Source organism: Chelmon rostratus, chromosome 11 (genome assembly GCF_017976325.1).
Source record: "Chelmon rostratus isolate fCheRos1 chromosome 11, fCheRos1.pri, whole genome shotgun sequence".
NCBI lineage: Eukaryota > Metazoa > Chordata > Actinopteri > Chaetodontiformes > Chaetodontidae > Chelmon > Chelmon rostratus.
The window spans coordinates 26,327,318-26,345,094 of record NC_055668.1 but is presented as its reverse complement, the minus strand read 5'-3'; the positions used below and the strand labels follow the sequence as shown (position 1 = coordinate 26,345,094).

Genomic DNA, 17,777 nt, shown 5'->3' with positions numbered 1-17,777 from the left:
ACTGGCTAATGTTGGCTAAAGCTGGCTAACGTTATGCAGCGCACTGCAGGTTTGTGTGGACAGTCAACAGATAAAACAAACGAAAAATAAACTCACCAACATGTTGACGTGAACTTGCTGCGGCCCAGCAGAAACGGACGGAACAGCGTCGGCCTTCAGCGCTGTGGAAAAAGCTGATTTTCAGATTCTTTAGTAAAACATGGAGACTCACCATTTCTCCTTTTGCAACTAAAAACCGAACACGTCTCATTTTGAACATACTTGCCCCTAAAATAAAGTCTGCACACTTTGCTCTACGAACAACATGTGCTGAGTCTATTTTTAATGGACGACGCGTCAGTCTGCACGGAGCAGATCGAGCCAGACAGGAAGTGAGATGCAGGCTCGGTGTAAACAATCTGGTAAATTTTCAGAAAAAAGAAACCATGTCAGTACGAAGCCTACTTTCCCATGGTAGAATGGTGAGTCAACAAACACTTGTGAAACTCGTCCGGTGGAGTTTGCAGCTTCATGGAGGACGAAAAAAATAAAAATAAACGCATCGCGAACATGATGTCACGGAGACGCGCTGGCTGGAATCTCGGGGTAAGCCTGCAAAAGAGCGATACGTTGCTACACCTGGCTTCTCCTCTGATAGCCCCACCTGAGGTGACGTATGAAACTCTGGCTGAATCAGTGTTTCATTGGCCCAATGCAGAACTTTAAGGGCAGAATCTGCAAAGGTATAAATAAAACTTCAACCGAAGAAGGCAGAAAAAGGCTTCGACTGGCAGCATCTTCCTCAGGTAACATCAAGAAGTTCATGATGGCTCCAGAAGTAGAAGAATCAAAAGAATAACAACAGGAAACGAGTTAGACGTAAGTATGTGGACGGTGTGAATGTGATGTCAGGGTGAACCCCCCCCCCGACCATTCACAGGATAAGTAGGTAATGAAGATGGAGAGAAGGATGTATTTACCCTCACGCTGCAAGCTTACAGTGCAGGCTGCTTACCTGATGGTAAGTGGTTAAGCCCATAATCACTAATGTAAGAGCACAAAGAGAAGAATAAACAACATATTCTGCTGAGAATCTCTTTAAAGTTAGCTTAGCTTTAGTTTAAAAAACAGCATCAACAAGTTAGTGTGGCGGGTTTAGAACATGTGCATGAGACGTCTGAGCTGGAAATAAACCAACAGTTCATCCAGATTATCTAAACCACTTTATTAGGAGGTCAAACTGAAAGCGAGACCACCTGAAATGTCAGTAATAATCCCTCACTGCTCAGCAAGACGTGATTTGGGTGAAAGACACAGCACCTGTGTGATCTGTGTGTGTGTGTGTGTGTGTGTGTGTGTGTGTGATTGACCAGGCCTGTGATGCCGTAATCCAGCCTCTTTGTTTTGTGCTGTTTAACCAGGTGACGGTGATGTCGGCCCGTGCAAAGCGAGCAGACTTTAGCTGCGCTGGTCCCAGCGATAGCAGCGACCGCCTGAACGCACTGAATCCTGAAGCCGTTTCTGTGGGACACGACCGAAAACGCCTGCGCCAAGTTGTTTTTAAACTCTGCAGAAAAGCAGCAGTTTTATCTCATTTGCTCCAAACTGTGATGAACCTGAATTACTCTTTAATCTCTAATGAATTAATATTTACATGTTAAAGGTTTTGAAGGTACATAATTAATGGCTTCCCTTCAGCTGTTACTGATGGTGCTGTGATGTGTCTGAAACATCTGAAACCCTGAAACAGATGACTCACCTGCTGAAATTATGACTTATAAACATAAAGTGCATCAGAGGTACTGTGTGTGTGTGTGTGTGTGTGTGTGTGTGTGTGTGTGTGTGTGTGTGTGTGTGTGTGTGTGTGTGTGTGAGTGTGTGCAGCCCAAACTGAGCCTTTGTTGGAGGTTCAGATCCAGTAGAAACACCATCTGGCACAAAAAGGCGGCACAGCACAGATTTAATACAGCAGATTGGAGGAGGAAGACCTGTGTGTGTGTGTGTGTGTGTGTGTGTGTAATCTGGATTTCAACTCTGTTTTCATACAAAATCTGCAGTAAGTGTAAACAAAGCGTGATCACAGCTCGGCGTGTCACTGAATGCAGCTTGTAAAATCTTTAATCTCAACATGAATGTTGTCATGTGACTCGCTGAAGTTGAGTTTTTACTGTTTGTGGCGGATCAGCAGCTCACAGAGGCTCAAACTTTAACTCATACAATAAATAAATAATTTGACTGATGCGACAGAACATTTCTGTCTGAACTGTGTTTTTAAATGTATTTTACTTTTAGAAGGTGAAATTTAAAAAAAACACGAGTTTAACACTGAAAGATAAAGAGTTCATTGTTATTGTCACGAGGAAAATACATTTGGTAGAATTGGGCAACCATTTATAAAGTGTCTCAAAGTACTTACAACTCTAATACTGCAGCTCCCAGCCAGGAGCAGGACCAGGGCCGGATTAAGACCCGGGCAAAACTCCAGGGGCCCAGAAAGCTCCTGACTGTGTGTCAACTGGGCAACTGGGATATGAAAACACAACAACAACTGACTTAAAGGCTCTAAAAATGTTTCACTTCATGACCTGATCACCCAGGAGGAGGCTGAAGAAGCAAAGGTACCAGCAGTGTGTTTCTGCTCCTCTTCCTCCTCCTTCTGATGAGTTCCTCTAAAGGTTTTTTGACTTCCTCGTCTTCCAAACATCAGCACAGGTGCACACACACACACACACACACACACACACACACACACACACACACACACACACACACACACACACACAGCTCCTCCAGGACTGTCAATGCGATTTCTGATTAATACACAAACACTGACTGTCAAAATGTAGATTTCAAATAATATATTAAATGATAAAAATGTAAATTGGAAAATTGCATATCAGTGAACGTGTTCAGTTCTTTCCAGCACTTTTATTTAACATTAATCCAACATTACATAACTTTAAATTCTGGTGGAGATTCCAAAGATAACACATATGTAAGTCTGCACTTTGGGAATGTGTCTAAAATTAAAGATAAAACATTCATTTTTCCATTTGATGAAAAAGTGGAGCCGGAGCTGATTTTAAAAATATGGAAGTGAAGTGTCCATATTCCCCCAAACCTCACCTGCCTGAGAAATGTTTGAGGAGACACTAAAAAATGCTTTTTTAAAAAACATTTTATTTATTAATTTAACTAATAAATCCCAGCAAAGACGTCAATAATGACGAATAATTCTGATGGACAATGACTAATCCCCTAATTTAATTTAACTTCTTCTTCTTTTACATAAAAACTGACGGGAAACAATAATTTGTTAAAGAAACAATATCAAGAATATGACAGTGGCAGCTATAAAACAAAAAAAAATCATTCAACATTTGTGGGGTTTGACTGAGTGAATATTTCACTCAGTGTGAACATCCTTTAGTTTCAATGAAGAGCTGGAATATGATACAGAATATGTTATATTTCATGCACCAGATTGTTGTTATACTACCACCACTACTAATGATAATTATGATAATAATAATACTGATAACAATAATGTTTTTTATTATGATTATTATTATTTTCACCAGTCAGAAAATAAACTGGTTTGTGTTGCAGTACTGTATGCTATCGACAGGGGACGCTCTGGTTACAGCGTCAAACCTGCTGCCTCCGGGCTGGCACTGTGTGTGTGTGTGTGTGTGTGTGTGTGTGTGTGTGTGTGTGTTTCCTGTCCGACACAATGATTTTTATTAGTAGACAATAGTGGCGCGCTCAGCGCTTCACCCCTCCTCCTCCTCCTCTACCTCCTCCCCCCCCAAAATACACACATGAACGCACACTGATCGTGCACGCTCTGTGTTTGCCGACATGAACTCAAACTATTACTGTCGTTGAGAAAACAAAGCCGAGGAGGCTGCCTGCCATGACTGCCTGTGCGCTTTTACGCACACGCACAGGCGCGCACACACTCAGACAGACGTGCGCTTTTACGCACAAGCTCAGGATTGGATTTTACGCACACATGCACAGAGAGGAGGGCGCATGACGCACGGCACAATTGCATGAACGAATTTAGGGAGCGGTGCATGCGCGTAAATAGAAAGAGAGAGAGAGCAGATAAACTGACGGGTTTGTGTTTTTGGAGACATTAAAGGTCGTCGAGTCTCAGTTTGGAGACAGAAAGACGGAGCGGAAGAAGCAGAAAAGAGGATTTGTTGACAAAATCACTAAGTTGGAGAAGCTCCTCCTCTCCGTGATGTAGCCGCGAGTCGGAACCTCCTTAATTACTAATTTCTCCACATCCAAGCCACGCTCCCTCCCCTCCCTCTCTTTTTCTCTCTCCCTCTCTCTCTTTCTCTCTCTCCACTCCTCCATCCATGCATCTCTCATCCTGACCCTCCTTTCTCTCTCCTCTCTGTCTTTCGTTTCCAGCCGGATAACGGAGGTGGACGAGCTTGGAGTTGTTGTTGTTGTTATTTTTTTATTATTATTTATTCCTCGTTTTGGGAGACCCGCCATCGGGCATGGAGGATGTAAAAGACCCGCCGACCGTCCACCGGTCCTCCTCCTTCAGCATCAAGAGCCTCCTGCTGCCCTCCAAGTGCGACAGACCGGACTCCGTCGCTGCTGCCACCGCCGCCGCGATCGTCGGCATCCCCGGGACCCTCTCTCCTTCGCCGGGCTCCGACTCTGAGAAGTCGCTGGAGCCACCAGAGGTGGACTCCACGGCCGCGGCTCTGGACCCGGAGAAACCGGGCAAGGAGGAGCAGGGGGAAGAGGAGGAGGAGGGCGGAGGGGGAGGCGGAGGTGGGGACGGCACTAAGGCCACACCGGAGCAGAATACTAACGGTAATAATAGCGGGAAAAACGGGAAATATGACAAGCCTCCGTTCAGCTACAATGCCCTGATCATGATGGCCATCCGGCAGAGCCCCGAGAAGCGGCTCACGCTGAACGGCATCTATGAGTTCATCATGAAAAACTTCCCGTATTACCGGGAGCACAAGCAGGGCTGGCAGAACTCCATCCGGCACAACCTGAGCCTTAATAAGTGCTTCGTTAAGGTGCCCAGGCACTATGACGACCCGGGGAAGGGGAACTACTGGATGCTGGACCCGAGCAGCGATGATGTTTTCATCGGGGGGACTACCGGAAAGCTCCGCAGGCGCTCCGCCACCTCCCGGGGCAAACTGGCGATGAAGCGCGGGCTGCGCTTCGCTCCTCTCGGCTTGGGGATTAACGAGCGGGCGAACAACCCGCTCTACTGGCAGATTTCTCCATTTCTCTCCCTGCACCATCACCACCACCATCACCCGCACTACAACGGATCCTCACCCGGGTTTCTGAACCAGGCGGGCGGCTACGGGTCGTTGCTGCCCGCAGTGGAGCAGCTGAGCAACGGGGACCTGGGGCGCTCCATCCTCGGCGGGTCTGCCGCCGGGGCGCTGGGCTTGACGAACAGTTACGGGATGAGCACGTCGCCGGTCGGGCTACTCTCCGGTCAGACTGCCGGGTATTTTGTCTCAGGGACCCAACACCCTGCTGCAGCGGCACCGGGGCCGCCGGGAGGAGGACCGCCGCCCCCTCCGCCGCCGCATCTCCAGCAGGGCGCACCGGGGTTCGGCGGCCTAGCGACCAGCAGCTCCCCGCAGTCCCTGCTGTCGGACTCCCTCAGAAACAGCTCCCTACCGGCCTTCTCTCCGGGCGTATCCGCGGGGTTCCCCGGGGTGCTGTCCCATCAAAAGAGGGTGACCCCAAACGCTTTCCTAAACTGAACTCCCCCTCTCTCCCCTCCTCCCCCACCACCATCACCTCTCTGTGAATGGCACCGGGACGAGGACGCACAAGAGACGTCATGTTAAGGGCAAATAATAAGTGGTAAATATCAAATATTGAGCGCAAAAAATATATATGAAGTGAAACTTTTTGGCCATATTCTGCCCCGAAGAGCAACGGGTTTCTTTTGATTTATTTTCTTTCTCCATTTTGTTGAAAAAGGGACAAACTTTTGTTACCCGCGGGTTGTACAACTGTAAACTAGACTTGCCAAAGGTAACACTTTAAGTATATTTCAAGCTATTTATATCTTGTACAAAGATTTTCAGTACTTTCTTTGAGTCTTTTATTTATGTTTTGTATTTATTGTACAATGTATTTAAATTCTATTTGTCAGTGTATACTCATCAGTATTGAGGAGAAGGGGGAGGGAGGGGGATAAGACAAACAGGGTTAATTATTATTTATGAATTTTGAGACAATCAAGGAGAAACATGACAATCGAAACTTTTTCTGTTCTCTTTTTGGGGAGGAAAAACTTTTGAAAAAGTAAACAGTGATTAAATAAAGCCTTAAAAATCAGCAGAAACAATCAGGGGTTTGAGAGGAAAAATAAGCCTACAATCATATCACTACTCAGGTTTGACCCCGAACAGGCCTAATAACGATAGAAGATATGAATAATAATAATACTAATAATAAAACTACTCTCTGTGAAGAGTTTCCTTCCAAAATAAAGATATCCAAAAATGAATCCAACTTGTTTCCATGTGGCCGAACTGTAGCTAAACTAGTAATATCCCTCCTGCTGCTTTCCACTGCTAAAAACTGAATCTTTGACTTGAACCGCCCCTTTAAATAAATAAATAAATATATGAAGAATTAATGAATAAATAAATGGATATAAAAGTTTTTGGAATAGAACTCTTCATGTGTAAAATTATGCAAAAGAACGCTGTAAAACGAGTTTTTCTGTGTTTTCTGTTCATCATCAAAGCCCAGAGTGTCCATTCCGCCTCATGTTGGTTTGATTCTGTGTGTGTGTGTGTGTGTGTGTGTGTGTGTGTGGGCCTGTATGAGTGTAAAACGTGCTGCGCATGTGCGCTAAGGGCCGCCGTACAAACAAACAAACAAACAAGCAAACTCTTAATTGATTGGAAAACTCCGAATTAATGAAAAACCGGACCTTGCCGCCCCCAGCCCCGGCCCCCGGCCCACACCGAGCCGCTGAGGAGCTCCGGTGTGGGCTGAGAGTCTGCGGCGGGGCGGCCGCGGAGGACGGAGGCCTCTGCTCGGTGCAGCTTTTCTCTGTTTCCTGCAGTTTTTTGCGGTAAAAACAAACCGAGCGGCTGCACACACAGCCGCTGTCAGGTGAAAAACGCGTATCTCCTGAATGCCAGCTCTTTGTTTGGGGACTAATAAAGACGCGCAGTTTGACCGTGAAGGTTCATTCTTAATCTTGGAAATAGTCTGACAAAATAATCTTAACTCCGCTTCACCAGCGCTTTCCACAAATGGCTCAGTTGTCATGGAGACAGTTTAAGTTTGGTTAAATTTCAGTTGGATGAACATTTTGTTGGAATTATTCAGGTGTTTTTTTTGCACCGAGGAGCTGAAAAAATAGTAGCATCCGAGCAGCATGTAGCAAATCTCTGAACCTGCATTAAAAAAACAAAAAAAACAAACAAAAAAAACAATTGGAGATACGAGGTTTTCAGCCTGCTGCAATGATACATATGGGGCATATTTTTTATTTGTATTTTCTTGGAGTAAAACTGCACAACAAGCTTCAGTGGCATCTTGACAACATGCATTAGCTGATCTCAGCAGGCCGCCATTTACAGTCTGATAAGATATGAATGTTTATTTGTGTCGATATTACCGATACCGAGGTTTCAGTGAAGAGACAACCAGGTTTAAAAAAATATATTTTCTTCTGTTTTTACAAATTACAGCATTATTTCAATTTATGTCATTTATTTCAACATGTGGAGGCTTTCACCCAGAGCTCGTTTTTGTTATTTCTAACCCAGAGTGTTTTTAAAATGACTCATTTTAGTACACCTGGATGTCTTTTCACCGCAGCCGGGTTCATCTGGAAGAACTGCTTTTTCCCCTCAAGCTGATAAAAATATTTTAATTCCTCAATAAATAATTCCTTTAAATTGATCAATTGCTACAGGTTAGTCAATATTTCATTCCATAAATCACATGACACAAAGCAGCCTGTTAAAGCAGTTTAGTCTTAAAATAATATGAACTTTTCCTCTCACATGAAGTTTTCTTAATCAGAACGATACATACAAAAGATGATGGGAAATAATTTTGCAGATATATTTCCACTGATCTCTTCCTGTTTACAAAGGAACCGTCAAAATAAAATCCACAAAGTGCTGAAGTGCATTTCACACCAGCCGAACAAAAAGATAAAACATGTTAACATGCTCAGTTTTTTTAAAAGCAGACTAAATGAGTAGCGTTTGACTATCAGAGTATTGATCGCTGTGCTATCGATCGGCCCGTCCTCAGATCTCAGGTCAGTGCTGTCTGAGCTCTGCAACACAATCCGGATCAAATAAATGTCGCCTTTGCAAAAATAGAGGAAAAACAAAGCTCCAGAACACGAGACAGCAGAGGATGTTGGTGTTTTACCAATAATACAGCGTCTTCTGGTCGATATGAAGCCTGTTTCCAGTAAAATAAAACAGAAAAACAGAAGATTTCAGTGAAATTATCACGTGAATTATTACAGTTCCAAGAATTTTCTTTTTCAAAATAAATTCAGGCCTCAGTCACAAGAAAGCCACTGCTGGCATTAATAGAAAATACTGATTGCTGTCAAAATCTCCTTCTGTTTTGGGCCTTTTATTGCAAAAATAAATATAATCTATGGACTGTAAATGAGCTGAGGGTTGGTTGAATTTAAATGGATCTGAATTTGAGTCTCAGAGTTTTTAAAAATGAATTTTCTGTACATGAAAAGAGCAAAAGAGAAGCTGCTGAATGGCCGTTTTCTTTTTTACACAGTGCAAGACAGAAAAAAGTTATATAACCTCTGACTGAAATAAAAGCCTCCTGAAGCCCCAAAACAAGCTGACCTTGTCAACACACACACACACACAAGCTAACACACACCACAATACTACATGCTGCTGCTGGGAAGCAAACAGAAAAATAAGAATACTATTGGCAGCGAACAGTCCAGCGGGTGTGACCGAGGCTCATGACAGCTGATGTAAAAATGCTGAAGTGTTTCAAACTGATCCACACTCACAGTTTGTCTTTCTCCATCTCACTTTTATCCATTTTGGTTTTGTAAAAAAAAAAAAAAGAGAGAGAGAGAGAAAATTGTTTGAGGTTTTTTTTTGTTTTATTTTTTGCACTTGTGTCGTTAGCGTTCACTTGTACGACGTCTGTACCGTCTGTTTTTCGTTGCTGTCTGTCTGGTCTTTTTTTTCAGAGGAACTAAACTTGATTAAAAAGGATGAAATAACCTGAAGCAGAGTTTCTGCCTGGTGATGTGAGCAGATCAATCTGAATATTCCTCCTTCACACGGGAAGAAACACATTTAAAACAGGGAATCGGTGAAAGGAAGAAACTAAAGTTCGACTCCATCGTATTATTTGTGATGAATTTTACTTTAGTTTTATTCGTTAGGTGTTTTTTTTTTATTTGAGTTTATTGTTTTTGGAACAACTTTTCTTTCCATCATGACGAATGAGTGACTGTTATTTTTCAGCAGCTCACTGAACAACCTGCTCATTTATTTTATTTAGTTATTTTTAATTAGTTACTGCATCTTAATTTTTTGGTGACTTTTACTGCTGACGGCGTTTTTAAAGGTCATTTAGAGGCGATTTTATTCGTTCATTTTTTCATTATCAGTGTTATTTCGTGGATCCTCACAGATTTTTGAGCGACTGCTTGGTTTGATCTATTACAACAAACAGAAAAATAAGACTTATTGATCTTATTTCCAGACCTTTTCATTTATTTTGGAATACTCTGAGCGGCTCTGCTCTCCGTTCAGCCTGTTTTTCAGCCTCATTTCTATATTTTATGAATCATTTATTTCCTCTTCAGCGTCTTTAACGTTGCACACATTCAAACTGTTCTACTCGCAGCTTTACGGATGATTTATGAGCCTCTTTTACTTTTTCATGTGACTGATTGTCTGTAGCTCTTCTTCAATTTAATTTAGAAGTTTGACTTTACACTCAAATATTTTAGGACGGTTCCAGAAGTTTCTTTATTATCTTCTGCTCATGAGAGACATTTTGACGGCTGAGATCATGAGCGAGCTTCAGTGCAGCAGTACGAACTCTCACATTACGAGTGTTTTGAGTTGAGGATGTAGGATGAGGCCTCTTCATGCAGCACTTCGACTCTTCATCGTCACTCAGTCATCATTCATGTAGGAGGTTCATTTCAGCAGGTTTCTGGACGTTTCTCTGTTCTTTCATTTCACTGAGGCAAAATCCAAAATTCACTCAGTGAGTCACAAACAGTCTGAGCTTTGCTGCTCGGACTCAGCAGTGTGTAACGTCACGTGATCCGTCTGAGTGTGTGTGTGTGTGTGTGTGTGTGTGTGTGTGTGTGTGTGTGTGTGTGTGTGTGTGCTCGTCCACTAACATTCAGCTGTACTGACCTAAAAATACAGACAGGCTAAAAAATGAGAGGAAATCTAAGTTTTATTGAAGCAGATAATTCTGATTTTGAGCTCTCAGCACAGACTTCAGTTCAACAACAAAATAATTCTTGTCTGTTGTTATTTTGTGACTTTTGCAGCGTTGGTTAGTTAACATCAATTATTTTAGGGCATAAAAATTCATGTTAGACTTGAGCTCCACACATTGATTAATCTCAGTTTTATCAGTTTATTCTAAGGTTCATCACTGAACCTGCAGCCCTCGCTGTCCTGTAATATTCTTATAATAAGAAGTGATGAGGCTGCAGTTCTCAGCAGGGTGACATCACACATTAACGTGTTTTAATTGTCTTAATATTGATCAAGTTTTTGCTTGAACGGTTACAGTAAAGTTTTCATTTGTTGTTTGATTTTCAGCCTCTTTGAATTTTCCTTCAGTCATTGATCGACTGAGTATTCACTCAATAAATTACTTTAATCTTAAATCATCCTTAAAAATCAAACTGCTTTTAAAAGCTTTTTCATTTTCATCTCAACGGTATGAAGAAGAAAACAATCATAAATGCACCTGTCGTGTTTGTGGCAGCCAAAGCTACAAAATAAGAAATAAATGAACGAATCAAGATGCATCAATTTGTAATAAATCACTTATTATTAAATAAATCAATAAATCAGTCAGTGGAGGACTCACATGAAACTAATCACACAGATTTTTATGGTAAATTATAAAACCTGCAGGGAAACAAAGTGCAGAGTGAAAGGAAGTAAGTGGTGAAATGATTCTTTCTGTCCGTCTCTGTCTCCGTTCATGTCCTCCTGTCTGTCTTCGTCAGTGTCTTCCTCTTCGTCTCTGCATGCCTTCCTGTTTTTCTCTGTTTCTGTTCATCTTTGCCAGACTACGTCTCTCCCTGGACGGAGTCTCCGTCTGTCTTCGCCTGTATCTGTCTGTCTGTCTGTCTGTGTTTGAATTGTTGTCTGACTCTCTGTCTGTCTCCGTCTCGCCTGTTATGTCTCTACGTCTGAATCTCTGTCCATTTGTGTGTGTTTAGGTCTTAGTTTGTCTCTCTCTGTCTGTATTTCCTGTCTGTTTCTGTGCTTGTCTGTCTGTCTGTCTCTCAGTCTGTGTCTCTGTCTCACTCAGTCTGTGTCTCTGCAGCTTTAAGAGGAGTCTCTCTGGGAGAATTTAGGTCAGCGCAGCGCTTCAGACCGCTCACTTGTTTTGGCAGCTGGGGCGGCCCAGAGGGGCGGGGCTGAGAGGAGGGGGAGGGTACGTAGTGATGTCATTTTGGGCCTGACCCAGCAGACTGGTCACAAACCAGGTTCAAACTTCCAAAACCGAGCCAGGTTCAAGTTCAGACCGGAGCTCGTGATTGGTCGGCCGGTGCCAGACCAGAGCCGAGCGCCCGACATTCAGCCGCAAACAGGAAACATGAGGTGATAACAGACTTCTGAGATCCTCGCTGCAGAATTTAATCTACCAAAGCGCTGCTTTATGATGTCACTGTGGCGCCTTCACGGCGTCTTCACGTGACTTTATGGTACCTTCATCTTTATCTGGTAATAAACGCACGGTACAGAATAACAACAGAATAATAAGATTAATGATTAGTTTAGAGTCACATCTTCTGTCCAGAACCAAAGATCATCTTATTCAAATGACATGAAGATGCTCAGAGGAGGAGGTGGAACCAGTGAGCGATTGAAACGATTGATCGATTGGGAACACTGCTGTGATTCGTCACCTCACTGACGCGTACTGACGTGGACTGGCATGCTGGATTGTTAAACAGCTAGTTAGTCTTAAGGTCACTTCAAACCAGTTCGAGGAACATGATTCAGGTTGGGCAGCAAAAACACTCCATCATCAGATCATGATTACGGATTCAGAACCAGGAAACGTTGACCTCTGCGTCTCCGGTCTTCATGTGAAGCTAAGCTATCAGCTGACAGTCGGAGCTTCATATTTATTTCAGTGAATTTACATTAATGCTCTGTATGAGAGCCAGATGTGCCACACCTGACCAGTGGCGTGCACAGAGGGGGGGCAGGGGGGCGACCGCCCCCCCTCGTGGCCCAATTGTTGAAAAACACGTGCTAAAGTGCCACCTGGGAGCCAAAACGCGCGCTAAAGTGCCCTCTTGGACACCAAAACGCGCGCTAAAGTGCCCTCTTGGACACCAAAACGCGTGCTTAAGTGCCCCCTGGGAGCCAAAACGCGCGCTAAAGTGCCCTCTTGGACACCAAAACGCGTGCTTAAGTGCCCTCTTGGACACCAAAACGCGCGCTAAAGTGCCCTCTTGGACACCAAAACGCGTGCTTAAGTGCCCCCTGGGAGCCAAAACGAGTGCTAAAGTGTCCCCTGGGAACCAAAACGCACATTAAAGTGCCCTTTTGGGGCCAAAACGCGTGCTCAAGTGAAGTCCTTTTCGCCCCTGCCCTTCAAAAAGTCTGTGCACGCCACTGCACCTGACCCATCCACCACATTAACGGGACAGACTACTTCTTGCGATGGCACCGAACGCCTTCAGAGGACAGAAATGACAAACCACAAAATCAACACAATCAGGAAGTGTGATTATTGTGAAGAGCTGCAGACGGTCGTGAACATGTGAATCAGCAGCGGTGTGTTTTTAACCTGACGGTGACGCCATGTTGAGGAGGGGGTGCTCTCGCCCTGCAGGGCTGATAAGTGATGGTGATTGAGCGTTTGGACCTTCCCCGTCCCCCGGCAGGAACGTAGTTTTACACTCTGTCAGCACACACACACACACACACACACACAGACCAGCTGCTCGCCATGATGTGGAACCGTGACGACCGGACGGGATGACGACTGCTGAGGATGAATTATACGTCCTTTTACACAACAAATGTCTTCGTGTTTAAATCGCAGACGGAACGGAGACGTGGTCGTTCCCGAAGGAGCGCTTTGGCTCTCCTGCATGTCAACACGGAGCAAAAAATAAATAGAAATGTGGGCAGACAGGGTGGAGACCGGCTGCTTCGATAGAGTATTTCTGGTGTGCTGCTCGTACTGTAGCAGCATGGATGGATGATGACGTTAAACCTCCATCAGCCGGTTTGGACATTTTTGTTAAATCTTAATTTCTTACCCAAAGAAGATTAATATCACACTCCATCACACTGATGACACATGTCATTATGGAACTATACAATTGGCAGCAAGTTAGCTTAGCTTAGCATAATGACTGGAAACATAGGGAAACAGCTAGCCTTACATTACGTCTCAGCAAAGCTAAGCAAACAGGAAATATGTTAAGCAGTGAGTTTTACAGCTGGACCTTTGGACAAAGTCAGGCTAGCTGTTTCCCCCTGTTTCCAGTCTTTATGCTAAGCTAAGCTAAGCAGCTTCATATGTACAGTACAGACATGAGAGTGGTTTCAATCTTCTCATCGAGCTCTCGGTGAGAAGAGAAAAAGTGTCTTTCTGAGATGCTGAACTGTTGTCGGTTTTCTTCATGGTTAAATGAAACACTGGCAGGAGGCGGGACACCACACACACACACACACACACACACACACACACACACAAACACACACACACACACAAAAACACACACACACAGCCATCGCTGTGCAGGATATCAGTTTACATGCAAATATCTTCGTCGTATTTTGGAGTTGTGATATTAACCTGATGTCATCCTGCACACAGGCCACAAACTAAACTTGAACAACATCAGCTGAAGGTCGTAGTTCTTCATATAAAAATATTAAACATGTAAACCGGAGACAGTTTGTGTGATTTACGCTTTCAGATCAGCTGATTATTCTCGTATGTGCAGCTGCTTAGGAGCTCTATTCAATCACTTTTAAATAATTAAAGCGCCTGTTTTCTGTGCCTCTTCTGGATAAAACCTTTTCAGAGTTTTAACATTTTCACTTTGTTTTTTTTGGCCGACCTGAATTCTGCATAAAAATGAAACGGAAATTAACCAAATCAAAACGTGGGCAGAATGTGAGATTTCATGACTGACTCATAATTAAATGCAATCATTGCTGGACTGCGTCATCATGAAAAACAGATCAAACACCATCCTGCGCAGACTGAGGAGGGAGAGCAAAGCTTCGCCTCACACCAGAGAGCTTCACTCTGCGTCTTTCAGTCAGCAATTCTGGGCTGAAAACCACAGAAACCTCTCAGAAACAGCAGCTGATTTTATTTTTGGAAGTCTGACATCGGAAAGGTTGGCAGCCTTCGGTCGTACGTTCGTATCGTCCAAAAGTTTGTTCCAGTGAGTCACGCACACTCACCTCCTCCCAACGCTGACGACGCTGAGCTGTCCGGAGCTAAAAGTGGGCTGCAGTGATGAATGAAAGATGCAGACTGACCTTTGACCTCCTTGCTGTTGGCTGTCACATCCGTGATCCAGAAAGTGAAGCAGATTCGGCTTCGCCAGTGTTTGGTTGCAGACTCGGTGGGTCGGTTGTTTGGGAGAGTCGTTGCTGGACGAGGTCGGACTCATCATTTGAATTTCTGAGCTTTGAACTCTGCAAAACGAGAACAAACGTGTTCAAAACACAAGCAAACGTTACGTGTCAGCAGAGGTGTGATCGGTTTGATTACTGCCGTTACCTCTAACATGCACATGTGTCAGGTAACCTCTATTCCTACGATGTCAGCCAGACGTCGGGCTAATGCAAATGCAGCAGCGTTGGAAACCTCCATCCTGAGGAGAAGCTACAGTGCAGGTGAAGCTCAGCTAACAGGCTAGCCTCTGGAAACGTGGCTAGGCTAGCTTTCATTTCCTGCAGGCGCTGCTGACGCAGTACGAGCCGGCTGAGAAACAGAAGAGTGAAGGATGAAAGAAAGGATGTTGAGCTGCCTTTCCATCTTTGCTAGCTAGCGCTAGCTCGTTGTAGACTGGAGAAACATTTGCTTTTTACTCACTCAACACGCGTCATCTGTTTTTATTGGCTCTCTTACATGACAAACCCTGCAGTGAGGATTTGAGCTTTTTGAACAAAATGTTTCTGAATTTATGTGAACTATGAATATTCTGGTTGCTCACCTCTTTCCGGCAAATTAACCACCAGAAATTTGTAGTAATTTTTGAAACAACATGTCCTTGATTTGAGACTAAACGAAAGCTTCTCATTTCTATCAGATAATGTTAGATTTGCTTGGCTGAAATGACGACTTGTGCTCCTGCATTTGATGCCAACACACATGTTGTCATGCTAAGAGGCTAAAGCTAACAGGCAAAAAGTCCTCACCAGCCGACGGTCCATGTGGCAGACATGGAAATAAAGAAAGAGCTTTATTGCAGTGTGGAGCTATTTAGTTTCAGCATTACAAAGAAAAATGGAACAACGTTTGGCTGCTTTTACAGCATGTTTTCACTTTTAACGCCACAAAAAAAGCTTCAGGATGACGACTGACCGATGTGTTTCGTGTTGCTGAGACGCTAGCATTAGCGTAGCTAGTTAATGTAAAGACAAAATACTTAAGGATCAATGATCACATGAACTTTTTTCTATTGAACTTTGAGTGTCAAAATCTTTATGATTAAATATTTCTAAACTTTTAAATTTATTTAAGTAAATAAGTAAGTTTTAAGTACCATAAACACCAATTATATCTCAAAAATAAGACTTTACAGAGAGTTACAGCGATAACAAAAGTATCAGAGTCTGAATATTATGAGAATGTTGTAGAGATGTTTGAAGCAGCAGTGAGTGTCCAGCTGCAACCACAGCTGGCAGACAGACAGGTGGACAGGTAGACAGGTAGACAGGCAGACAGACAGACAGACAGACAGACAGGCAGGCAGGCAGGCAAACAGGCAGACAGAAAGGTGGACAGACAGACAGAGCGCCCTCATGCAGGTGGATGACAGCTTCAGAAAGGCATCCACAACCCCGATGGCTCAAATACATCAAGACAAAAATGGTGCAGAGCATTAGCGTCTGTCATCATAAATGCTCGTAAAAACGGCTCCTTTACGCTGTGTTTTCAGTCATTCTACCACAGTGTTCGTATTATTGTTCTCATGTTCCTCAGAGCCACAGAGACACGACAGTTCAGCTCAACAGTGAGTGATGATGAATGAGAAATGAGTGAGTCCATAGTTACAGTCTGTTTAGTAGAAAAGAAAAGTTTTTTTATTATTCGATTTTATTTTATTAGAAACACACTTTTTAAAGTCTTTTAATATTTCTACAATATTAGATTACAGTTCACTAAAAAGCTGTTCATACTTTTAAGAGCGGAGACGTGAAAACTGTCACTCATCAGTGAAGAAGTAAAAAGTTACCGTTATAAAAATGAATCCGTTAAGGTGTTTAATTGTCTCAGAGTTCCAGCTGCAGCGGCAGAAAATGACAAAACAAAGCCGGTTTGAAGGAAGCCAGGGGTCAGAGGTCGCGGCATCCTCCACCTTCTTCCAGCTTCAACAGGAAGCTTACAGGGACTTTAAAGTTCAGCTAAAGTTGAAACTGTTAAAACAAACTTAATTCCTGAAAATCCTCCTCATTCAGTTTGTCTGAACAATAACAGCTGCCACATGATCAAAGCCAGAATTCAAACCGTGTTTTAGTGCTAATCGGTGCTGCGCTGTCAGAGCGCCGCTCCGCTTTAGCCCCAACAATGCAGGTCAGCAGGTCTGAGACGCGAGACGCTGCGAGGACGTCGGCCAACCGGAACGCAGGAGCTGCTGCTGCTGTTTGCTTTTTCTGTACGAATGTGCGCTTTCTCGTATATCTGCCATCCTGAAATAAACGATAAAGCAAAATAACAAATAATCTGTGCTTTAAACTCATGACGGTGTATTCCTGCTGCGGCGTCCCGACGCACCGTATACGTCCTCTAACGTTGAAAAAAATTACTTTTGAAAGCAGCAAAATTTCTTCACAGCAATTTTTGTTAAACAGATAAAAATCAAACGTGATGCATCGAAAAACGAATCAATAACAGTTTTAAAGCAAAGTCTTGAACAACCTGAGCGCCTCTCCAGAAGCACAGCTCCATGCACTCAGCTGAAACAGGCGGAGCTAACGTAGCATTAGCCACGGCGGCGGATGGTGACGTGGCGCTAACATTACTTCACAGTTGTGTTCCGTACAGTTAGAGGTGGAACACGAGACGGAGACATAGATGTCCAACTGAGACTAAAGGTGAATAAAAATGATGATATTCAGTCTGATTTTTGCCATTTTCCTCTTCCAGCCTCGTACCTGGGCTCTCCTGTCAGACCTGTCACTCCATCCTGACCTGCAGTGACTCCTCCTCCCTCCATTCTCCACCACCTGGCTGCCCCACCCACCTGCAGGATGTACATACCCCAGCCCATCTCCACCTGCGTCCAGGGGCGGAGCAGTGATTTTAAACACAGGGGCTTCTCAGAGTGAGACCCCTTC

At 43.8% G+C, this 17,777-nt stretch overlaps 1 protein-coding gene across 1 annotated transcript; it reads left to right on the top strand.

Moving 5' to 3' along the window:
• The first annotated feature begins 4,399 nt into the window (after positions 1 to 4,399).
• Positions 4,400 to 6,121, top strand: LOC121614196 (forkhead box protein G1-like). The gene has a single exon (XM_041948003.1). The coding sequence runs from the start codon at positions 4,497 to 4,499 to the stop codon at positions 5,745 to 5,747; it is 1,251 nt and encodes a 416-aa protein (XP_041803937.1). The 5' UTR covers positions 4,400 to 4,496; the 3' UTR covers positions 5,748 to 6,121.
• The last annotated feature ends 11,656 nt before the right edge of the window (positions 6,122 to 17,777 follow it).